Raw genomic sequence first — 23,446 nt, 5'->3', positions numbered from 1 at the left:
TCTGTCTCTTCCAGGGTTGAGGTGAAACGTCCCAAGTACTGATGTCTCCAGTATCTTCTCCTCCAGCTCCTGGAACCCGAGCCTGCTGGGTGACCCTGAGCTTGTTGGTGTACTGTCCTTGTCCCCCATATCCTCTACTTTCTGGGCTGGGCAGCATGTGTCCCCACAGCCTTGTGCTTTGGGGTGAGCAGAGGCTCTTCCCTCCAGTGTCTGCTACAGCCCCGTGGTGTGTAAATGTTGTTTGTAGATGTAATAAAAGTACATTAACTTTGTGTGAGTAGCTGTTTGTGTGGGCAGAGAGACAGGGCCTGGGCTCCCTTATTGCATCCACCCAGCCCTGCTGGCTCTCATGGCCTGAGCTCTAGGTCAGTATTTTGGGGATATCCCTGGATGAAATCAGTACCTAAACTGCTTTGGGGGAGCAAATTCAAGATGAGGAACCTCTCTGTAAGTGTATGGAGAAGAAAGGGAACCCTTGCATGAGGTGGAGCAAGAGGAATGGCCCAAAGCAGAGCATCTGTATTGCTTCCACTGTCCAAGCTCTGTGCTGATGTGCTGCGTCTAGCACAGGAGCGATGATTGCTCTGATCAGTGGCAGGGTGGGTGTGATGGGGTGAGCACTATGCAAAGCAGGGTCAGCAGGGACCATGGAGAGGATAGGGACACTGCTGGTGGTCCCTGGCTGCACTGGGGCCCTGAACAGGATCTCGGTGTGCCCCACCAGCCCCAGGCCTTGAGAGGGGCTGAAGTAACACCCGTCACTGTTCTTGTTCCCTGGGATGCAGAAGGAGGCGGCCATGGTGCTCCTCTGTGGTGCCTTAACAAGAGAAAGCTCTGGAGAGACCTTAGAGCAGCTCCAGTGCCTAAAGGGGCTCCAAGAAAGCTGGAGAGGGGCCTTGGACAAGGGCCTGTAGGGACAGGACAAGGGGAATGGCTTGAACCTGCCAGAGGGGAGACTGAGCTGAGCTCTTAGGCAGAAGCTCTTCCCTGTGAGGGTGCTGAGGCGCTGGCACAGGGTGCCCAGAGAAGCTGTGGCTGCCCCATCCCTGGCAGTGTTCAAGCAGCTCCACGAGAGGGCGCCCTGCGGCGGCGGATGGGCGGTGTCATGCAAATGAAGGGGCGGGGCTATGCTAACGAGTCCCGCCCTCCCCCGGCCGCCATGGCGGAACCGGCAGAGGTGAGCACGCGTGGGGCTGCGCGGCCCCGGCGCCACAGGCGCCAGCAGCCCCGGCCCCACCGCCCCGCTCTGTGCCCCCCAGGAGAGCGCGGAGCCCGCGGAGAGGGAGCCGCGGCTGCGGGACACCCCCGAGGACATCTGCTTCGAGGCGACCGCCAACGCCATCGCCCTGCACCCGGCCCGGCCGCTGCTGGCGGCGGGGGACGTGGACGGCGATGTCTACCTGTGAGTGAGCGGGGCCACGGCGGTGTTCGTGGGGGGGGGTCCCGTGTGCAGCAACCGCCGGGCAGCGGCGCTGAGCCCAGCCCGCTCCGCAGGTACTCGTACTCCTGCACCGAGGGGGAGAACCGGCAGCTCTGGTCCTCGGGGCATCACCTCAAGTCGTGCCGGGACGTGGCCTTCTCCCAGGACGGGCAGAGTGAGTACAGGGAACACGGGGCGGCAGCGGGGTGCGGGGGGCACCGGGACTGCGGGTGCTGATGTAGCTCCCCAGAGCTTTTCACCGTGTCCAAGGACAAGTCCATCCACATCCTGACGGTGGAGGAGGGACGGCTGGAAACGCGCTTCCCCAAGGCACACAGGTAGGTCCGGGGGGGTGAGGCTCTAGCCAGCGATGTCCCCTTCCATCCTCTGCCAGGGCCGCGCAGGCAGAGGCTGGAGCATCATCAGCGATGTGAGTGTGACTGTGCTGCCATGGGGCCGGGGTCTCTGCAGCTCGGCCCTCAACTGCGTCCTGCCCATCGATACCAACGTCTTTGCCACGGGCGATGACAACGGGGCGCTGAAGGTGTGGGACCTGCGCAAGGGGGATGCAATCTTGGAGGCCCGGGAGCAGGAGGAGTACATCAGCGCCATGGCTGTGGATGGTAACGGGAAGCTCCTCCTCACTGCCAGGTACTCGTGGCTCTGCGGGCTCCCACATACCCACACAGGTCAAAGACTCACAGCATGGTTTGGGTTAGAAGGGGCCTTAAAGTTCATCCAGTTCCAACCCCCTGCAGAGGGAGAGAACCCCTCCCTGAGCTGCTGCTCATGCTCTGGGGGTGCAGCCCAGCATGATGGAGGGGGGGGTGTCTGGGCTCAAGCACACACTGAAGCTGGGTCATAGGGAGCTTATTCTCACTCAGCAACCCCAAGTCCTTTTCAGGGCTGCTCTCAGTCTTATTCCTGCCCAGCCTCTACCTGTGCTTAGGATTGCCCCAGCCCACTTAGGAATGCACTTGGCTGTCCCTTAGGTTCTTCCCTTAGGGCTGGGGGAAGCGCCCTGCACCATCTCCCAAGCTCACCCCATGCTGCTTCCATCTCCCACAGTGGTGATGGCACCCTGGGTGTCTTCAATGTGAAGAGGCGTCGCTTTGAGCTACTCTCAGAGCCGCAGAATGGGGACCTCACGTCTGTGGTGCTGCTGAAGGTGGGTGCTTGGCCCTGCCATGAAGCAGGATCCTACATTCACAACTAGTTTGTGTTGGAAGGGATCATAGTTTATCCAGCTCCAGCCCCCTGCCATGGGCAGGGACACCTTCCACTAGAGCAGCTTGCTCCAAGCCCCTGTGTCCAACCTGGCCTTGAACACTGCCAGGGATGGGGCAGCCACAGCTTCTCTGGGCACCCTGTGCCAGCGCCTCAGCACCCTCACAGGGAAGAGCTTCTGCCTAAGAGCTCAGCTCAGTCTCCCCTCTGGCAGGTTCAAGCCATTCCCCTTGTCCAAAGCCCCCCTCCAGGTTTTTGTAGGTTCCCTTAACTCTTGAAGGCTGTAAGGTCTCCTGCAGATCCCTCTCCATGCCCTTTCTTGTCCTGCCTCTGCTTCACCATCCTCCATCTTTCCTAGAGGGGAAAGAAAGTGGCCTGTGGCTCCAGTGAAGGCACCATTTACCTCTTCAACTGGGATGGCTTCGGGGCCGCCAGTGACCGCTTTGCTTTGAGGGCCGAGTCCATTGACTGCATGGTCCCCATCACGGACAGCATCGTGTGCGTGGGGTCCCTGGACGGAGTCATCAGGTCAGGGGCGTCCGTGGGGTGGGTGTGGGACGATCTCAGCCCCGGTCGGTCACGGGCTGAGGCTGTGATGGGCCAGGATCCCCAGAGCTCCCCCCATCCGCAGGGCAGTGAACGTCCTGCCCAACCGCGTGCTGGGCTGCGTGGGGCAGCACCTCGGGGAGCCCATCGAGCAGCTGGCGCTGGCGCCGGGCGGGCAGCTCCTGGCCAGCTGCGCCCATGACCAGAAGGTGAAGTTCTGGGACGTGTCTGCGCTGGCCGGGCTGGTGGTGGACGATTACCGCAAGAAGAAGAAGAAAGGGGGGCCCCTGCGGGCGCTCAGCGGGAAGGCGGTGGGCAGCGGAGAGGACTTCTTTGCCGACCTGCGGGAGGAGCCTGAGCCGGAGGCGGCACCAGGGAGCGACAGCGACAGCGACGGTGGGGACTGAGGGGATGGGAGCGCAGGGTTGGGGTTCCAGGCATGGGGGAGGTGGCTGCAGCCCCCAGTGAAAGGGTTCTGGGGTTCATGAGTGAGGATCCCTGGTGGATGGAGGGGCTGGGTCTGAGATGGGGTGGGGGATGTGGATGGGGATCCAGCCCTGGGAGGGGAGTGCGGTGTGGGTGTAGGAAAGTTGGGGTTTGCTGGTGTATTTGGGGGTGTTGGGATGGGGGGGGGAAAGCAGAGCATTGCTCAAGGGGCTGGAGGGTGATGGGGTCCTGGGGTGCCTGGCCAAACAGGTCCACCCCTTACCTCAGGCCTTGCCTGACCCTGCAGTGCTGTCCAAGCAGGTGTGTGTTAATTATCTTTTGTTAATTAATTTATAGATCAGCTCTATTGCAAATAAACCCAGTGCCTTTCAGTTCCTAGTGCCTTGTGCTGATGTTGTGGCTCACCCCAACTTCCCCATTACATCCAGGACCTGCCTGTGGGGCACTGGGGATAGAGATGGGGATGGCAGGAGGGAGAGCATCGTGTGCCTGGGCGCCCTGCCTTGTCATAGGCAGTGGCTGGTTCCTGCTGGGCTGAGGGGGGGGTGCAAGCTGTGTGAGCATCCAGGGCAAGGTTTTAAACTGAAACGGGAGGTATTAGGATGCTCTTCCCTGTGAGGGTGCTGAGGCGCTGGCACAGGGTGCCCAGAGAAGCTGTGGCTGCCCCATCCCTGGCAGTGTTCAAGGCCAGGTTGGACACAGGGGCTTGGAGCAAGCTGCTCCAGTGGAAGGGGTCCCTGCCCGTGGCAGGGGTTGGAGCTGGATGAGCTTTAAGGTCCCTTCAACCCAAACCAGGCTGGGATTCTGTGATTTATCACCAACACGGGGTCCAACCTGCCCCAGTGCAAGGCAGGGACCTCCGAGCCCACAGGAGCTCTCAGAAGCAGAGGTGTGCAGAGCCAGTCAAGCCATGCCAAACAGACTGAGCTCCATGGGCCATGTCCCAAAGCTCTGGGAGGCTGCTGGGGCACTATAGAAGGCAGTGGTTCACCAGTGTTGAGCACAGAATGGCTGCTGAAGGACACGTGAAGGCACTTCAGAGTGCCCTGGTGCTGTACTATGAGGCACCTGGGCAGCACAGGAAAGCACATGGAGTTTCCTTAAGTGCACCAGAAGACACCTGGGTGCATACTGAACCCAGAAAGACCCTTGGAAGGCTCTAGGGGCTAACAGCAACGTACCTGGGTGCTCAGCACAGGAGATGGGACTGGCAGAGTTCTGTACTTGGAGGCACCCAGGTATGCCCTGGAACGCACTTGGAAGCCACCAGTGCTGACCATCAACCAGTTGCAGACCCCATCCCTCCTGCAGCTGAAGGCAGGCTTCCTCGTGGGGGGCAAAGGACCAAGATGGTGCCAGAGAGGCAAGGAGGTGGGAACAGAACAGGACTGGACACAGTGAGTGCTTTCCAGGCTACTTTAATCCCAGTGAACAGTGCAGCCGGACCTCCCGGTCCTGAGGGATCATTCATAGGCAGCCGGGCCCCACGGCTGCTTCCCTGCAGAGCAGACAGCCCTGCACAGCCCCAGACACTGCGGCACTGCCTGCCTACACCAGCTCCAACAGCACAAGAACAGCCCCCACGGGCTGCTCCTCAGGCACCAGACACAAAGCAGACGGGGCCCCACCGAGCCCAGACAGCCCCAGTGTCCCCTCCGCCTCCCCAGCCAATGCTGCTGGCGGCTCCAAGCAGCCCCTGCTTCTCCCAGGGCCCCTCCACCACAGCAGAGCAACGCAAACCAACTGAAAAGAAGCCAAACTGGGCCAGATGAAAATACCCCAAAACCAGAAACATCCCCAAGGGCTGGCCAGGGACAGGGCAGCGGCCATGCACCAGGCCAGCAGCTCCGTCCTCAGCACCAGCTCTCAAACCAAACCAAACCAAACCAAACCAAACCAAACCAAACCAAACCAAACCCAAACGAACTCAAAGCTGGAACAGGACCCTGTCCCAGCAGGGCTCCCTCGCCGCTCCGGCAGCACCGGGGCTGCTGGCTCAGGTTCAGCTCACGGCGCGGGCACAGCGCTGCCTATGTCAGCCGGCACCCTGCAGCGGGGAGGGAAGCGTCAGGCTTTGAGCAGCATCCCAAAACCCTCCTCCCTTTGCATCCTCTGCTTCCAACCAGGGATCCCACCCAGGGCTGAGAGACATCAGGGTCACATCTATTTGAGGGGGGATCTGACCCTGCTTGTGTCCCCCCCGAGCTCCACACTCCCAAGAGATGCTCCAAGGCTTTTGGAGGTTGGCACCGGTACCGCACATGGACTCACCCAGCCTCTGCAGAACCTGCAGCGCCACCGCAACCTTCGCCTCCTCGTGCCCGTTCCTGCCCGGCCTGTCCTGCACCCACGTGAACCCCATGAAGGGCATGGGGCACCCTGGGATCGCCACCTGGCACCAGAACCGCAGCCACCCATTGGGGTTGGCCTGGACGCACTTGGTGAGGAACAGGGGGGGGCCCAGGAACTGGCTCCGGCACAGGGTGTTGAGGTGCTCCAGCACGTTGTGCAGCACCGGAGATGGGGGAGCCTGACTGGGGAGCCCCGGGTGCTTGGCCCTCTGTACCCGGCTGGGCGATGGCTCCTCCTTGCATGACTGCAGCTTCTGCTTCAGGTCAGGGTTCAGCCAGTCCACCTTTATCACTGCCCCACTGAGCCTGAAGTTCCCTAGGACAGACCAGCAGCAGCTGCCAGGGGATGCTCAGGCACCAGCACCCCAGTATCACCCCATCCCATGCCCCCCTGTCCCCCAGTATCTGGCACAGTGACCCCAAGGGTGGTTTGGTGCCCATGAACCACACAAAACCCTCTCCCCTGCCTCTGTAACCCCTCATGCAGCTACAGGCCAGTTGTTCCTCAATCTCCTTTGGCTACCAGGGTGGGTTCAGAGCTGCAAAGCTCAGATTATAGGGGCAGCCTTTAGGGACAAGGTGCAGAGACACCAAAGCCAAGTGTTTCTCAACCAGGGCAGAAGTGGATACACATCAGGACTTTGGAGATTCTGGCTGGATGTCTGTGAAATGTGTCCCAGGGTTGTGCAATCAAGGGATGGGGCAATGAGGAGTAAGGAACAAGGGTAACTTGGTTTAAGCTCTGGATGCCCCGGACTTGTACTGGTGATGCTGCTGCTCTGAGCAGGCAGCTGAAGACCTCCAGCAGCCCCTCTACCCCACCTCCCCAGTGAGGACAGCTGGCCTCCCATGGGACACAGGGACAGAACATGGGATGTCTTCACCTCACGGCCGAGCTCCGAGGTGGCATCAGCCCTCAGAGACACCAGGAAGAGCACCCCAAGCACCCCCCAGCCTCCCATGTACCTTCCGTGAGAGTCTTCTTGGCCATGGCAGCGGCGTGGTGCGAGCTGAACTTCAGCAGGGCGAGCTGCGTGCGCTGCTGGCGGGGGCTGGGGTGCAGGGTGACGCTGAGGATGCCCGCGGTGATGCGCCGCAGCAGGGCCTCCAGCTCCCGCCGGCTCACCGAGCCTGCCAGCCCGTCCATGCTGAGCTCGCACTTCTCCGTGCTCCGGCACACCACGATGGCGCAGCCCTCCCGCAAGCTGTAGTTGTTGAAGGCGGCGATGGCCGCCTTGGCTGCGCGCTGGGTGCCGTACTTGGCGTACGCGAAGCCGCGGTTGAGCCCGCTGAAGGTCATCATGAGGCGGAACTCGTAGAGCGTGCCCACGCTCTGGAAGAGCGGGATCAGGATGTTCTCGTACATGTCCTGCGGCAGCTTCCCAATGAACACCTCCGTGCCTGCCGGAGGGGGGTCGCCCACCCAGCCTGCGGGCACACAGTGAGTGACAGCCGGCTCGCCACCGGGCACCCGACATGCTGTGCTCCCAGGGCACTACAGCACTGAGGTGTTCTGCTCACGTACCTGGGGGTGGGCCACCGTATCGCCTCTGCCCGTTGATCTGCACCAGGTTGGTGCCCGTTTCTTTCGCCCAGGCAAGCAGGGCCTTCTTATTGGCCCGGTTGATGCTGTCAGTCCATGACTGAAGGAGAAAACGATGATGGGGTTTGTATGGGCAAAGAGTTTCCAACCTCCCAACAACTGGGGGTATCCCAAGCCCGTGGGGCAACTGCAAGGCCCAGCACCAGGCAGCATGTGGAGGAGCAAACGGTGAAGCCCTCTGCCTTAAGGAATCGATAAGAGCCTCTTGACAATGCACACCCAAAGCACTACCCTACCACTGTCCACGCCTGCTCCACAGGGTGAAGTCCAGCAGCACAAGGCCAGGTTGGATGGGGCTTGGAGCAAGCTGCTCTCGTGGAAGGTGTCCCTGCTCATAGCAGGGGGTTGGAACTGGATGAGCTTTAAGGTCCCTTCCAACCCAAACCAGTCTGAGATCCTGTGACACCAGCGGCTGCCTTGCAGCTGCCTGAGAGCCAAGACCAGGGAGCAGCTGGCTGCACAGAGATGAGGTGACCCATCACAGCCAACCCTCTTCTACCAGACCCTCCTCTGCTTTCTGAGGACATCAAGTACAGTCTGGAGACACCAGTATCACAAAGCTTCAGCTCGTTAACCACTGCAAAGTCTCATCGGGGCTTCTGAAACTGCTTGCTGAGTGGGATTAACCCGAGCTCAGGCTACAGCGCACTCTGGCCACCTCTCCATCCCGTGCATCTCCCGCTGCAGCCCCAAGCGGTGGCACTTTCCTGTCTGCAAGGGTTTTGTCTCCCCTGCGGCCAGAAAACACCCTTGGGCGGGGACGCATCCAGGGGGAATCTCCGCTGAACGGGCTCAGGAGGCTCGGCCGCAGCCCCACGGCAGGTTCCGGGGAGCGGCAGGACCGGGCTCTGCCCCGGCGGAGCCCACCCGAGCCCGCAGCCCCCGGGCAGGCGCTACCAGGGCTTTACCGGCTCACGGCGGATGGGATGGGACCAGGCTCGGGCCCGGCGCCGGGACTCCCCGCCCCAACAACACCCACCTCGGTCTCCATCGCCGCCGCTCCTCTTCCTCCTCCTCGCCGCCTGGACCAGGCTCTGGAAGGTTCCAGCACCGCCCATCGGCATCGCACCGCCCCTGGTGGGGACCCGCCTCCAGCGCCCGCCCCGCCGGGCCGCAGCGACCCCCTCCCCGAGCGCCGCTTCCGCTTCTCGCGTGGGAGCCGCGGAGAGAACCAGCGCAGTGCGGGGATGGAACTGGGAGAGATGCGGGACAGCATCGAAGGGAAGCCGCGGATGAGGGGCCCCCGAGTCACCCCAGGAGCCCGTTTCACGCGTGGGGAGCCCAGCTCCTGGCTGGTGTGAGCTCTGCTCTGCACATGGTGCGGTGGTGGGAGCCAGAGGCGAGGAAGAACAAAGGCAGCTGAAGGAGCATCCACTGTGACATTTAAACCCCAGCTCCTGCTCAGCGAGGCAGGGGAGCAAATCCCTGCCCCTGGCAGGAAGTAGGGACAAGAAGCATAGAGTGGGAGAGACAGGTTTATTATGTTTCTGGGAGCAGTGCCTTTACATGTTGCTGGGGATAAGGTCACCTCCCTGCAGCCAGAGCAGAGGGACAGGGCAGGATGTTGATTCAAAGCGACAGGAACAAGAAGCTGCAGCCAAGCCCCTGGGGTCTGCTGACAGCACAGGGCTCCACATGTCACCACGGGACTCCACAGCCACCACAGCGTTTGCCAGAGCTACTCAAAAACATCCTTCCAGCAACATACACAAGGGGCCAGGGTATGTCATAGGAGTCAGTGCAGCCTCTTTGCTCCCACTGGGAAAGGGAGGGCATGAGACAAGAATAAATACAGTGTTCAAAGGCCCCCCTGCCCCTGTTGCTCCATGGGCTGCTGAAGGTATTTACAGGAGGAAATCTGTCAGCCAGAATCCAACAAATGAGTAGACACATCCTGAAGGGGTTTAGGGGCTGCTCGTTCGCATCCTGATCTCTTCTACCAGGCTCTCCCGGCGAACATTGACCTGCATGGGGAGAGCACAAAGTTGCTTCAATACAACACAAGCAGCTTGATGGATTATGACCTTCCCTGCTCCCAACAGGGATGGCTGGCACTGCACTGTGGCCCTGGGGTCACACCATGATGCTGTCACCAGTGCCACTGCAGGGCTCAGTGGGCTGCCGCACATGTGAAGTGAATCCATCAGAGCAAGCACCTGCCTACAACCTGCCAAGCCCTCTTCTGCCCACCATCATGACAGCAATGATCTTCCCACTGGTTCCAAAGCCAAGACCAGTGCATACATAGCACTAGTCCCACTCATTCCAAGAGGGCATCTCCTGGACCTTCCGCATTGGTCCCATGCCCTGGATGGAATGCACAAGCAGTCGTACATGGAATCATGCCTCCATATTCCAGGCTTCAGAACTGAGGAGTACCTGGGAGTTCAAGAAGGCCACATGATGGCAAACTGCTCCCCAGCTCTAGGAAACTGTGTGGGGTGAGGAGCTGGCATGTGAGGTGTTACAGGAGTCCATAAAGAGACCTCTGCTTGAAAAGATCTAATAAGAAGCCACTGTATAACATCCGGAGAGCCTGTTAATAGGATGCTTGGTGGCAAACACCAGGGCATATGCTCCACACAAAGGCAAGATGGGCTGAGGAAACTCACACAACCTCCTAAAGTGCACCCACAAGTCCACCACCATCAGTCCACAGCCCTCACTTTGAGTCTGCCAGTCCCCTTTGGGCACTACATTCAAAATACAGGCCAGGAAAGCAACCTTGCAGTGTACAGCCTGAGGGCACCAGTGCAGAACATGCACAGATGGGGCTGGAAGGCTGACCTGAGCCGGGATGAAGGGTCAAGGAACTGATCCCCCTCACACCAACCTGCCCTGGGCCTCACCTCCTCCCTGGTTGCCACCACCCGCAGCTTGACGACTCCCTCCTTGAGCTCCTGCTCGCCCACAATGGCAACAAGAGGGATGCCGGTGTCCTCACAGTACTGCAGCTGATTCAGCAGCTTGGGGTTCTTCTTGTAGAGCACTTCTGCCTGCAAGAGAACCAGAGAATAGCACCATAATTTATGGACCTCTTTGAGTCCAGAGGAGGCCATGGAGATGCTGCAAGGGCTGGAGCAGCTCTGCTCTGGAGCCAGGCTGAGAGAGCTGGGCTGGGTCAGCCTGGAGAAGGGAATACTCAAGTGGAGACCTTAGAGCAGCTCCAGTGCCTAAAGGGGCTACAGGAAACCCAGAGAGGGGCTTGGGACAAGGGCCTGTAGGGACAGGCCAAGGGGAATGGCAGAAAACAGCCCAGGCTCCTCCCTGGCCCCACTTTCCCCTTGCAAGGCTCCACTTTTTTTGGTTTGTTTTTGGGAGCAGCATGGTATTCCAGCCATGGCCACACAGCAGGGGCTGGAGTGCTGCCTGCTTTGGGAATATGCCTTGAGATAACAGATAGAGAGCAGCCCCTGCAGTGTTACAGGGCTACTAAGTCATGCTGCCCAGCCCTTCCTGAACACCTGATTCAAGACATCAAGAAGAGGCAGGCTCTATTCAGGAAGCCCATCTGCTGCCCACCTTCTCCCTGTGACTCCTTCCTCCCAAAGCAAAGCCAGATCTTGTCCATCCCCGGCACAGGGTGGACCAAGCAGCTCCTGACTTTGCCATCGCCTGGTCATACCTTGATTCCAGCATCCCACAGCTCAGCAATGAGCTTCAGCCGCTCTTCCAGGAGCTTCTTTTGGGCAGAGGCCACCAGCACCTGTGTCTCTGTTGTCCTGATCTTCTCCTCAGAGGCCTAGGGCAGGGACAACACTCAAAAGATGCCCTGGACATACAGAGGTATCTGAGACCCTTTGAGCAGAACAGGTCACCACCCCAGACCCATCAATTCAGCAGTGAAGAGGATCAAGCTCAGTGAGTAGCATAAACTCAGGAAAGTCAGGGAGACCCCACAGACCCCATCCTGGAGCAGAACCTCATCTTTTGTTATTATTCCGTGATGGGAACTTAACACAACCTCAATCCTGCACTTCAGGTGCACACAGACTGGAGGATGTGCTGAGAATGAGCAGATTCCCTGCCAGCTTCTGCATAGAAGCTGCTCCTCCACACCCGAGGGCCTCCCAGAGACTTGCTCCAAGTAGCCCAGGAGCAGCACATCTGGGGGACCCCAGACCAGCTAAGGCAGTGACTATGGGTTAGACCAACGGCAGCAAGCTGAGATGCTGCAGTGCTGTCAGGAACTGGCTGCTCCCAAGGCAGATGCTGGATACTCAAAGTGGCATTTTCCTGCTGTGGCTTTTGCTGAAGGGGCAAGCCTTGAAAAGGTCACCTGCAGAGGAACAAACCTGGCCAGGACTGGAAGTGGTGGGGGAAGAATTCAGTTTTCACTTAGAAAACCTGGTTGTGTTTGGATTCCAGGGGAGAACTCTCCACAACAGGCTTCTGGGGGAGGGAAATGTGCAGCAGTGTTCTGGGATCCTACAAAGACCCATTTAACAGCCAAGCCAGAGAAAATCGAAGCTTATGTCCTGGTTCTGACTCCTGCTTCAGAGCACATAAGGGGCCTGGCTGGCTTCTCCTTCAAAGACTGCAGCAAGAAAGACTCCCTTCAGCACCTGCTGGACTAGGGGTACATGGGGAAGAGGGAAGATGTAAATCCTTGCTCCTTCTCTGTTCTTAGTTGAGTAGTAAAGACACCAACCTCCACTCTCTGCTCCAGGATGGAGAAGATCCGCTCGATCCCAATGCTGACCCCCACGCAGGGCACCTTCCGTCCCTTGGGATCGAACATCCCCACCAGCCCATCGTAGCGGCCGCCTCCAGCCACGCTCCCGATGCTCACAGGCTCCTCCACGTGCTCGTTCTCCTGCTGCAGCAGCACCGCCTCAAAGATCACCCCCGTGTAATAGTCCAGGCCCCGCGCCAGGCTCAGGTCGAACGAGATCTGCAGGGCACAAGGGAAACCCCATCACTGCCTGCACTGGGGGGGGCTGGGCTGTGCCCCTCCCACCCCTGCCCCTGCTCACCTTCCCTGTGATGCCAAACAGGGTCAGGTACTCAAAGAGCAGCTTCATGTCCCCCAGCCCCTCCTTGGCCAGCTTGTTCTGGGACAGCTTTGGGTCCTGGAGCAGCCGCTCGATCAGCTCCAGGCCACCTGTGGCAATGAGACTCTGTTAACAGGGTTAACAGCACCCCTGTGTCCCCAGACCTCCCTGCCTGGCCTGGAGGAGCAAAGCCAAGGGCTTGACCCCCCAGTGCTCACCATGAAGCTGAACGTACTCCCCAATGCGATCCGCAGCCTCGGGAGAGAGCCCCTTCTCCCCCACCATCTCGCTCCTCACTTCTTCCCATGGCACCTGTGAAGGGAGAGAAGAGCATCAGCCACAGCTCCAGGGACGTGGTCTCTCCTGGGGAAGCTCTCTGGTGATCCTGCCTGATGCAGATGAACAGACATATCTCCCCTCAACAGATCTTTATATGGCAGAACCCCATCAGAGTCAGTGTGCTTAAGAGGTGCATGAGAGAAGCAGCAGTTCGAATGCTCTAAGAGGATGGTCATGCTTCCATTTCTTGTACCTCTCTGTCTGGTTACACCCCAACCCTGCAGTCAGCAAAACTGCTGAAAAACCTGAAGCCCCAGGACAAATGCTCTGGGTTTGATTTCTGGCTAGAAGCAAACATTTAAGCCAGTTCTCCTGGCCCATGTTGACAGCAGCCCAGGGGGACAGAGCCTCACTGCCACTCCAGCAGCAGCACGTGCAGCCCGTGGCTCCATCCCATACCTTGTCCAGTTTGTCCACACTGGAGCAGATCGTTCGGAACTTGCTGTCCGGGACACCACAAACTGCAAACATCCCATCAAGGATGCGCCGATCGTTGACCTGGGAGAGAGGGAGCAAATGATCCACTGTAACTCAAACAGATCCTTCAGCTGGGTCCAGTTTCTCTCCTCTATTTTCAAGCGTGGAAGAGAAACCAGCAGATCTCTGCCAAGATCTTTTGCTGTTTGGAGTTTCTCTTCCCCATTCCCAGGGAGCAGAGCTGCCTCTCTGCTCACAGCTGACTGCTGCCAACCCTGGGCAGGGCTATCACATTCTCCTTCTACAGCCATACAGACCTCCACTCGACAGAGAAGAAAATCCAGTGCTGCCTATGAGTCCTCTCATATGGACAGAAACAGGCCATGGAGATGAATTCAGTGTTATGCTGCTCTCTCAATGTAATAACAAAGGGACATCTGATTGTATTAAAACCTCACTAAGGAATTTTGTTTCTTTTTTTTTTTTGATAGTATAGTGAATTCCAGAGTTTAATTATGCTCAGTAATAGCAGGTAATTGAGGCCAGAGGCTCAGCTGGATTCAACATTTCCATGGTTACTGAGAACCTCTACAATTAAATTAGATGGAAACAAAGACTGCTCAGGAGTCTGTAATCCTCCAGCATCAACATGAACCAGACAGTGCCTCATGGAAGACAAGAACAGCAGCAGGCAGGTTATTCTGCTGTCCCCATTGCAGGGGTGCCTGCTCATCCTCAAAGGCATCCTCTTTCACCACTGCCCAAACACACAGCAGCTGGACAGGCAGCTCCTCTGCACAGCTCTTAGCTCATCATACAGAGGTTCAAGAGCAGGTAACTGCCTCCCTACCCAGTGGGGGCTGCACAGAGGAGCACAACACCCAGCCCACACTGCTCATCAGCAAAATCCCAGCTCTGGATCCCTCTCAGAGATCCCACCAGCCTCCTGCACATCACACACTCCTTCCCATCACTCTCCTACTGCTGTACAACCTTCCCCATCATGCCTGACCTGCACACCCAGCACCACTTGCTGCCACACCAAGATAATGGAGGTGCTTTGAAGCAAATGGCTTAACCTACAGCAGGGGATGACTTCTGGAAAACACCTCAGCCCCAGAATGGACTTGGTGGGAAGGCAGGAACCTGCAGAGAACACACAGCACACACTGAGCAGATGTCCCTACTAAGGGGACATCGGGAGCTGGGACAAGAATCCTTGGCCAGAGCCTATGTTTTACTGCAGGCAGTGAACATGACAGTTACCCTGTTAGTTGGCTGCTGGACATTTTGCAGGGGACTGTGGTTATTGCTAAAGAGAGCTCTGCTACTCTGCAGCCTCAGGAAACCTCCCTGCATCCCCAGCTGAAGGCAAGTTTGAGCTGAGGTCCAGCCTTTCAGCATATGCAGGTGAGGCAGAGGTGGGATGAGCTTCTGGATCAGGCTTTAGTGGGCTTTATGAGTGGGAACAGGTACTGAATTAACCACAAGAACAGTGGCCTCTGCTTCCCACTCTGACACAGAGAAACCTGCTGAGTCTCACCTTGACAAGGAAGTCCCCGAGCTGCAGGTCACTCAGGATCTCGTGCACAATCTTCAGGCATTCGGCATCGGGAATCATGGGGTCGAACTGCCCGGCAATGTCAAAGTCCTGGCAACAGGAAAGGCAGTGAGCAACTCAGCACTACTGCTGTGGCTGCAGCAATACAGCTTCAGCTCTTCTGTTAACAGCAGTTTGCTTACAAAAGGCAACAGAAATGGGGTGTAAGGTAGCACTGGCTTTCTCTGATAGGATCCAGAAGGAACAGGATGTGGGTTTATGATCCTTATTCACTAAGGGCAGCAGTGCTCTTGTGTCCATAGCACTGAAAAAGAGTTTGCACACTGTGTCATAGACAGTGGAGACAGCTTCATAGAATCCCAGACTGGTTTGGGTTGGAAACGACCTTAAAGCTCAGCCAGTTCCAACCCCCCCCCGCCACAGGCAGCGACCCCTTCCACTGGAGCAGCTTGCTCCAAGCCCCTGTGTCCAGCCTGGCCTTGAACACTGCCAGGGATGGGGCAGCCACAGCTTCTCTGGGCACCCTGTGCCAGTGCCTCAGCACCCTCACAGGGAAGAGCTTCTGCCTAAGAGCTCAGCTCAGTCTCCCCTCTGGCAGGTTCAAGCCATTCCCCTTGGCCTGTCCCTACAGGCCCTTGTCCCAAGCCCCTCTCCAGGTTTCCTTGTAGCCCCTTTAGGCACTGGAGCTGCTCTAAGGTCTCCCCTTCAGGAGCCTTCTCTTGTCCAGGCTGAACCAGCCCAGCTCTCTCAGCCTGGCTCCAGAGCAGAGCTGCTCCAGTACTCCCAAATTTGCAAGAAACCGTTCTGCTTCTCCCTGCTTTCTGCTTCTGGACACGTGTGACCTGCTCCTTGCCTCTGGCACAGCAGTTTACACAGCATATCATACACTTTGAAACAGAGATCCTTGAAAAAACAACAGAAAGGAGACAGCAGAGCAATCAGCAGCAGTAAATAAATAGAACAAAGGAACCAGGAAAGGGAGAAAACTAATTATTTGATATGACCTAAATGCAAAATATGTCATTTTGATTCTCAGGATGTTCTTTTTTTAATACACATGCCAGTCAAGTTAATGACCAGGGAAGAAGACAAGAGAAGGGATCTCAATTGAGGAAAAACCTGAAGTTTCAACTGCCAAGACAGAAAAAGAGATCATAAAGCCTGAGTGGTCTCCACCAAACTCCCCGATGAAACAGCACATATTGGTAAAGCCCAACAGCAAGGTATGTGCATAGCCTGTGACTGGAAAATAGCAAAGACAACGTCAATGTTCTGAGAAATAAACCACAGAAGCAACAACAGACCTTCTATTTGACTGCTCTTTATGAATCCCAAAATGCAACCTCTTCAATGAGATTTTGAGTACAAGAACAGTTTTCATTATGTCAGTGAATTTCTGTATGGTTCTACCATACCAAAAGAAATCAGGGCAGTGAAAGAGGAAACAGAGCACACCAGTTAGTCCCCGAGCAGCTGAGTGCAGGAAAGGCTGATGCAATCCCTGTGGAAGTTGGGCAAGGGCTGGTTCAGTCAGGAAAGTGCCACTACCAGTGTATGTGACACAGGTGAAATGAATTACAGAGCAGTCAGTCTCACCTCTGTGCCTGGCAAAATCTTGGAGCAGATTCTCCTGGAAGGCATGCTAAGGCACATGAAAAACAACAAGGTGCTGGGTGACAGCCAGCATGGCTTCACTAAGGGGAAATCCTGCCTGACCAATTTGGTGGCCTTCTATGATGGGGCTACAGAACTGATGGACAGGGGTAGAGCAGTTGATGTCATCTACCTGGACTTGTGTAAAGCGTTCGACACTGTCCCACACAACATCCTTGTCTCTAAATTGGAGAGACATCAATTTGATGGATGGACCACTCGGTGGATAAAGAACTGGCTGGATGGCCGCACACAAAGAGTTGTGGTCAATGGCTCAATGTCCAGCTGGAGACCAGTAACGAGTGGTGTCCCTCAGGGATCGGTGTTGGGACCAGTCTTGTTCAACATCTTTGTCGCTGACATGGACAGTGAGATTGAGTGTGCCCTCAGCAAGTTTGCCGATGACACCAAGCTGTGTGGTTCGGTTGATACGCTGGAGGGAAGGAATGCCATCCAGAGGAACCCTGACACGCTTGTGAGGTGGGCTGATGCCAACCTCATGAAGTTTAACCATGCCAAGTGCAAGGTCCTACACCTGGGTTGGAGCAATCCCAGGCACAGCTACAGGCTGGGCAGAGAAGAGATTCAGAGCAGCCCAAGGAGAAGGACTTGGGGGTGCTGGTCGATGAGAAAATGAACATGAGCTGGCTTCAGTGTGCACTTGCAGCCCAGAAAGCAACCATATCCTGGGCTGCATCAAAAGGAGTGTGACCAGCAGGTCGAAGGAGGTGATCCTGCCCCTCTGCTCTTGTGAGACCTCACTTGGAGTATTGTGTGCAGTTCTGGTGTCCTCAACATAAAAAGGACATGGAACTGTTGGAACAAGTCCAGAGGAGGCCACGAGGATGATCAGGGGCTGGAGCACCTCCCATATGAAGACAGGCTGAGAAAGCTGGGGCTGTTCAGCCTGGAGAAGAGAAGGCTGCGTGGAGACCTCAGAGCAGCCTTCCAGTATCTGAAGGGGGCCTATAGGGATGCTGGGGAGGGGCTCTTCATTAGGGACTGTAGTGATAGGACAAGGGGTAACGGGTTAAAACTTAAACACGGGAAGTTTAGATTGGATAGAAGGAGGAAATTCTTTCCTGTTAGGGTGGTGAGGTGCTGGAATGGGTTGCCCAGGGAGGCTGTGAATGCTCCATCCCTGGCAGTGTTCAAGACCAGGCTGGACGAAGCCTTGGCTGAGATGGTTTAGTGTGAGGTGTCCCTGCCCACAGCAGGGGTTTGGAACTAGATGATCTTAAGGTCTTTTCCAACCCTAACTATTCTATGATTCTATTCTATGATTCTATGACACTGAAAAACCCAGCCAAGGGCTGCAGAATTCCGTTTAGGAAAAGATGCAGAAACATGTTTTCCAGGCTGAGCAAAGAAGGGAAGCATCTCCATGGAGAGAAGGTAAGAGATGATTTATGTGGCCTAAAGAGGGGAAGATGTCAGATAAACAGTCTCAAATGTTTGTCTGGGACAAAGGAAGAATCCATATCAAGGGATGACAGTTTATTTCTCCTTGTGCCAGTGCAGCTCTATCAAACACAAGGAAGTTTAGCCTGGATACTGAGGACTATTTCTAGCTATCCTAGGAGTGAGATCTTGGAGCAGTCTGTCAGGTGAGAGTGGTCTGGAAATGGGAATTCACCAAGCTGGAGCTGGAAGGTATCCACAGGGTACAATGCAACACAAGCATTCTCAAACAGGAATCTGTTTGCAATATGAGGCCCTGGGAACTGCTAGTACAGTGGAACAAATCCATTCCTTGAGGCTACCACACTTGTCTGAGAAAGCCACAAAGGAAATTGCTTTCTTACCTGTTCTGTAATTTGGCCTCTGGGTTTTTCCCTTCCTTTGAAATACAGATTGACTAAGCAGGGGATAGAAGTAGCAGACACTAAGCTGAGGTGCTAGCCTCGTCCCTGTGTTCTGCTCCACACCCAGGAGTTCAAATACTGCTGGATCAGAAGGACACTCTTCCCCTCCACCAGGCAGGCAAGAACCGTGGGATGGAGCAAGGAGCTGCTGTGAAGCAAGTTGACACCTGGGGCACCTAGAAGCTGTATTACACAGGCCCTCATACACCAGCACACTGTGTCACAGCCATCCTCACTCTGCCACTCTCAAGCTGTTTTTCACACCCATAAGGGCACGTTAAAGAGCAGATGAGTGGATTCTCCTGAGCTTTCCACAACAGGTAACCCAGCCTTTGATGCTGGGTCCCCACAAGCACTGCCCAGCCTCACTCAGCAGTGTCCCTCTCAGTGGCCAAACTCACACACTGGTAGAACTCCCGGTAGCGGCCCCTGGTCATGGCTGGGTTGTCTCTCCTGTAGACCTTGGCGATGTGATAGCGCTTGATGTTGGTGATCTTGTTCATTGCCAGATAGCGAGCGAAGGGCACCTGGGATGGTTGGGTTAAGGACTGGAACAGAGAGGGATCACCCCACCCAGTTATCAGTCACAGGCAGTGCTGGGTGCTCACTATCTCTCCAACACCCAGCACAGTGTGTGGCGCCCACCCTGGGACAAAGCAACTGCTGAGAGATGGATTTTCCATAGCTCCTAAGGTCTCCACAACTGCCCAAGACATGGCCTGCACATGCTGCCGTTAATCATAGAATCAGCGTGGTTTGTGTTGGAAGGGACCTTAAAGCTCAGCCAGTTCCAAACCCCTGCCACAGGCAGGGACCCCTTCCACTGGAGCAGCTTGCTCCAAGCCCCTGTGTCCAACCTGGCCTTGAACACTGCCAGGGATGGGGCAGCCACAGCTTCTCTGGGCACCCTGTGCCAGCGCCTCAGCACCCTCACAAGGAAGAATTTCTGCCTAAGAGCTCACCTCAATCTCCCCTCTGTCAGGTTAAAGCCATTTTGTTTCTCCTGTCCCTACAGGCCTTTTTCCAAAGCCCCCTCTCCAGGTTTCCTTGTAGCCCCTTCAGGCACTGGTAGCACTACTTCACTGAAGAAACATAAGTAACTGGAAGAGGCTCCTGCACCCACTGAATCACACTGCCTGCTCAGGCTCTCCCTGTCAGGACAGAGTCAGAACAAAAAGACCATCCTCCCTCCTCCTCCCCTACCCACTGGACAGCACAGCCCCAAAAGGAGGGCAGCAAAGGTGATGAGCCCCCTCAGCATTGGCTATGGCAGGATACTGTCAGGTCGTAGCGCAGGGACAGCAGCTCTCCTCCTTGATCTTTCAGATCATAGATGAGCTTCGAGTCTTCACCGTATTTCCCTGTCAGTGTCTCCTACAACAAAAGGACACATGAACAAACAGCATCTTCAGTGACAGGGAAGACACCTGGAGATGGACGAATAAAACTCAGCCCTCAACACACCACAGGCTTTTAACTACAGGATCCTCATCAGCTCAGCAACCTGCTGTGCCCTCACTCACCTTCAGCTCAAACACTGGTGTATCAATGACTTCTGCTCCATGGCGCTTGAAGCAGGATATGATTGCATTGAAGACCCTCTCACGAATGGCCATTTGCTTGGGGCTGTAGTCCCGTGTGCCCTGGATTGAAAGAAGGCAAAGGAGAGCAAAAGACACACTGGGTTAGAGGCAGGTAGTGGAGACAGACTTAAGAGGCAATATGAATAAGCTATCACAGTGCTAATAAAACCAGACAAATCAGGTGCAGACACCAAATGTCAGGAGAAATGGTAAAAAGCAGCACTAAAATCTACTGGAAAACATCAGGATGCAGCTCAGAAACAACCTGCTAGGGTCTGCAGAGCTTAATCTAAGTCAGGACTTTCATGTTACAGGAAATAAAGGAGCTAACACAGACCCAACTGTCAGAGGCTTCCATGCTTTGGAGCATGACAGTGCAACTTGGATGTGCCCACAGCTCTGAATCCAATGTCAGCCAGACCCCTGCAAAACCAGCCACATCAAGAGGTGGAATTAGAGGGCAGGCACATTTTGGAGCCATGGAACAACTCCACAGCTTCCAAACACACACAGAGAAAAATCATCTGTTCAAAGTGTGAAATACCCATCTGCTGTTCACTGGGATGTGCTCCCTTTTAATTCCTTCACTGTTCAGAGTCACTGCATTATTTCAGTGACCACTTTTAGGCTCTCAGCAACACACAGATCACTGTAAACTAACCAGACCTCCCACTTGCATCTTCCAGGGGCTGGGGCTCAGACAGGAGGAAGCAGTGAGCAGGCGCTTCCTGACACCCCACCTGCAGGTCGCACAGCGAAGAGCAGCTTCCAGCCGTACACTGACGTGGCTGAGGCAGGTGGAAACCCAAACCAGGCTTCCCTGGCACTCACAGAGCTGTAACATCCTCTCTCATCTTTAAATGTAAAATACCCTTCCAGCCCTCACCCCAGTTACATTTACCAAAACATACAAAGGAAACGGACAAAGAAGACAGTTTTGAGACATTAAACTGATTGGTTTGCCAACAAAATTCCTGTCTCCACATGGACACAGTTGATCTCTGGTCAGCTGCTAGTGATGAAAACATTCAGGCTACAAACAATTTCAGGATAAACTGCACTATGGACACTAATCTCAGAGGCCTGCAGACTGAAGAGCTACCCCTGAAGGAAGGGTCCTTCTGCAAGAGAACACCAATGTCAGCAGCTAGTAAATGGGATTACCCACCCTCACTGGCTAAGGCAAGACCAAAAGCCACGAGACCTTTCATGCTCCCCCCATTTCAACAAGTGCTGACCAGTCCTGGCAAATACCACCAGGGTTTATGCTTTGCAGATCCCCCACAACAAGCCTTACACCAGCAGAGCTGCATGTTGCAGCACCCCATGCTCACCCAAACCAGCAGCAGCTCCATCCACTGTCTGCATTAACAAGGAACAGGATCAGCTTAAGGATCCTTGATCCAGGAGTGCCAGTCTGCAGGTACTTATGTGGTCATAGAATCCCAGACTGGTTTGGGTTGGAAGAGACCTTAAAGCTCAGCCAGTTCCAACCCCCCCCACCACAGGCAGGGACACCTTCCACTAGAGCAGCTTGCTCCAAGCCCCTGTGTCCAACCCGGCCTTGAACACTGCCAGGGATGGGGCAGCCACAGCTTCTCTGGGCACCCTGTGCCAGCGCCTCAGCACCCTCACAGGGAAGAGCTTCTGCCTAAGAGCTCAGCTCAGTCTCCCCTCTGGCAGGTTAGAGCCATTCCCCCTTTTCCTGTCCCTACAGCCCCTGTAGTAGGGTCAGTGCTGCAAGATCTGGAGTCCTAACCTTTAAACTCATCAGGCAATGCAGTGTCATAACCTTATTTCAGACAGTGCAATCCCAGCAGATACGAGACCTCTCACACTGGGCAGCTACAATAACACTTGGCCAAAGGAGAATTTAGTTTTCTGACCACACCAGCTAGTGGTTGGCTTGTCACAGAAGCACCAGAAAGTCTTTACATTATTAGGGTCTCTGGGGTTATTTTCAACCCTCTCTCCCTTGCTGCTAAAAGGGAACAGAAATGAGAGCACAGTCAGGCCAGCCTGTGCTGAGGGTTTGCACACACAGATGTGGGGGAGGTTGTGCACACAGAGAGGTGTGTGCTGGGGGAAGTTACCTTTGGGGTCTTGAGTACAAACTTGTGTTTCCCTTCATCTCCTCCCAGCTGGGCCTTCATCTCCAGCAGCTTTGCCACCTCCTTTGCAATCTGGAAAGGCAGCAAGGAGGGAACCGAGGGTAAACCCACCTGCCAGGCCCAGCCCACAGGCCTCCCCCAGTACCTTCAGCCTCAGCATTCCCAGTATACCCAGACTCCCTAACATCAATACATGCACTAATCCCAGTCTCCTACAGCAACCAGAGGGACACTCCCTGCTCCTCTCCAGGACTCCCCACTTCTGCTACGAGCCCCCCAGTCTCAGCACCCCCAACATCCCCACCAGTCTCTGCCTTCCACGACCTCCATTACCCTCAACATGCACCCCCCCAGTGCCCCTACCTCACATCCCACCAGCTCCTGCTACGTCCACCCCAGCATCAGCAGTCTCCAGCATCCTCCTCCCAATCCTGACACCCGAAGCCTCTCTTTCTTCAGCCTAACACCAGCATCACCACTTCCCACTCCCAGCTCCCTCCAGGGCCTCAGTCCCTCTGCTCTCCGTCCCAGACCAGGGCTCCCACACCCCTTTCCCCATTGCCACCACATCCAGCCCAGCAACACCTACACCAGTACTGCCAGTTCCCTCAGCACGTGAGCCCAGCAACCACACCCCAATCACAGCAGCCCCCTCTCCAGCCCCGCACCAGTACCTCCAACTCCGCAGAAACCTCCATGCCCCATCCCAGCACCCCCCGTCTGCTCCGCCCGGTCCAGCTTCCTGCTCCCAGTCACACCAGTCTCCAGCCATACTGGTCCTCCCCCATTCACACAGCAACCCCCTAGCCCCGCCAGCCGCACCTCGTCGGCATCGGCCTTATCGTGCTTGAGGCGCCGCACCACCTCGGCCTGCGCCCGCACCGCCGCATCCTCCGCCATTGCCGGCCCGCGCCTGCGCGCCGTGGTCGAGCCGCTACTGCGCATGCGCAACACCGCCCCCCCCCCCCCGACCGTGCCCGCGCGTTGCCATAGCAGCGGGGCCGCGCCTCAGGAACCACTCGAGAGCGGCTGCGGTTTGCTTCAGGTTTAATGTATAAAACACAGGGTTCCCGCACGCCCGACCCCGGCCGGAGCCTGCCCCAGCGCCCGGCCCAGTCCCACCCCGAGGCTGTGCTCCCCACAGGCTGGGGCTGGCCGCTGCAGCCCTCAGCAGATGGGAGGTGGCTTCCACTGCCACCCACTCCCTGTATCCTGAGCCTCTGGACTCGCACTGCACAACCCCACACACACTGCAGAGCTCAGCCCCATCCTGCTGCCGCTGCACCACATCCATCTGTGCCCCCCTGGCACCACCGGCACTGCAGTCAC

General features: G+C 56.3%; 4 protein-coding genes across 7 annotated transcripts in view; 2 read left to right on the top strand and 2 right to left on the bottom strand.

Annotated features, from left to right (window-relative positions):
* IK (IK cytokine) overlaps positions 1–23,446 on the top strand; it is a 90,250-nt gene that overhangs the window by 8,248 nt on the left and 58,556 nt on the right. Inside the window, exon 20 of one of the 2 annotated variants that reach the window (XR_009725502.1) lies at positions 15–157. Coding sequence is in view for 1 of the 2 variants with exons in the window: in XM_061354004.1 (XP_061209988.1) it covers positions 15–42 (28 nt within the window). In the remaining variant the exon portion in view is untranslated. Of the gene's footprint in view, positions 1–14; positions 273–23,446 lie in introns of those variants that run through there. The other variant, XM_061354004.1, reaches the window with a different exon arrangement.
* On the top strand, positions 1,137–3,615 carry WDR55 (WD repeat domain 55). Its single transcript, XM_061354007.1, has 8 exons — positions 1,137–1,177; positions 1,260–1,402; positions 1,495–1,595; positions 1,671–1,758; positions 1,892–2,071; positions 2,489–2,588; positions 3,006–3,175; positions 3,279–3,615. Exons 1-8 carry the CDS (start codon positions 1,160–1,162, stop codon positions 3,598–3,600), a joined length of 1,122 nt encoding a protein of 373 aa, XP_061209991.1. The 5' UTR covers positions 1,137–1,159; the 3' UTR covers positions 3,601–3,615.
* DND1 (DND microRNA-mediated repression inhibitor 1) lies at positions 5,194–8,695 on the bottom strand. 3 transcript variants are annotated; one of them, XM_061353931.1, is made up of 5 exons: positions 8,574–8,644; positions 7,517–7,772; positions 6,958–7,419; positions 5,912–6,307; positions 5,194–5,687 (listed from the first exon to the last, which is right to left on the bottom strand). In XM_061353931.1, exons 1-5 carry the CDS (start codon positions 8,583–8,585, stop codon positions 5,671–5,673), a joined length of 1,143 nt encoding a protein of 380 aa, XP_061209915.1. In that variant the 5' UTR covers positions 8,586–8,644; the 3' UTR covers positions 5,194–5,670. The 3 variants fall into 3 exon arrangements, with proteins under 3 accessions (XP_061209915.1, XP_061209914.1, XP_061209913.1); XM_061353930.1 differs by having other exon boundaries at positions 5,194–6,307; positions 7,517–7,634; positions 8,574–8,695; XM_061353929.1 differs by having other exon boundaries at positions 5,194–6,307.
* LOC133212488 (histidine--tRNA ligase, cytoplasmic-like) lies at positions 9,057–23,070 on the bottom strand. The gene is made up of 13 exons (XM_061353983.1): positions 22,940–23,070; positions 22,100–22,189; positions 19,947–20,066; positions 19,702–19,797; positions 18,825–18,950; positions 14,888–14,995; positions 13,327–13,425; positions 12,807–12,900; positions 12,571–12,698; positions 12,246–12,488; positions 11,220–11,336; positions 10,444–10,590; positions 9,057–9,558 (listed from the first exon to the last, which is right to left on the bottom strand). Exons 1-13 carry the CDS (start codon positions 23,060–23,062, stop codon positions 9,499–9,501), a joined length of 1,551 nt encoding a protein of 516 aa, XP_061209967.1. The 5' UTR covers positions 23,063–23,070; the 3' UTR covers positions 9,057–9,498.

This window comes from Neopsephotus bourkii, unplaced genomic scaffold, assembly GCF_033783945.1.
Source record: "Neopsephotus bourkii isolate Nb327-2 ecotype Australia unplaced genomic scaffold, CSIRO-AGI_Nbou_v1 NB_716, whole genome shotgun sequence".
Lineage (NCBI taxonomy): Eukaryota > Metazoa > Chordata > Aves > Psittaciformes > Psittacidae > Neopsephotus > Neopsephotus bourkii.
The sequence above is the reverse complement of the archived record's forward strand: the minus strand, read 5'-3'. Positions and strand labels throughout refer to the sequence as shown.

Coding starts and splice junctions, on each gene's coding strand:
- WDR55 (XM_061354007.1), top strand. Junction 1,403..1,494: donor GTGGACGGCGATGTCTACCT/GTGAGTGAGCGG, acceptor CCCGCTCCGCAG/GTACTCGTACTCCTGCACCG. Junction 3,176..3,278: donor TCCCTGGACGGAGTCATCAG/GTCAGGGGCGTC, acceptor CCCCATCCGCAG/GGCAGTGAACGTCCTGCCCA.
- DND1 (XM_061353929.1), bottom strand. Junction 7,420..7,516: donor ATACGGTGGCCCACCCCCAG/GTACGTGAGCAG, acceptor GTGTGCCCGCAG/GCTGGGTGGGCGACCCCCCT. Junction 6,308..6,957: donor CAAGAAGACTCTCACGGAAG/GTACATGGGAGG, acceptor GGTCTGTCCTAG/GGAACTTCAGGCTCAGTGGG.
- LOC133212488 (XM_061353983.1), bottom strand. CDS start 23,062: ATGCGCAGTAGCGGCTCGACCACGGCGCGCAGGCGCGGGCCGGCAATG. Junction 20,067..22,099: donor TTGTACTCAAGACCCCAAAG/GTAACTTCCCCC, acceptor CTTTCAATCCAG/GGCACACGGGACTACAGCCC. Junction 12,489..12,570: donor TGTTTGGCATCACAGGGAAG/GTGAGCAGGGGC, acceptor TGTGCCCTGCAG/ATCTCGTTCGACCTGAGCCT.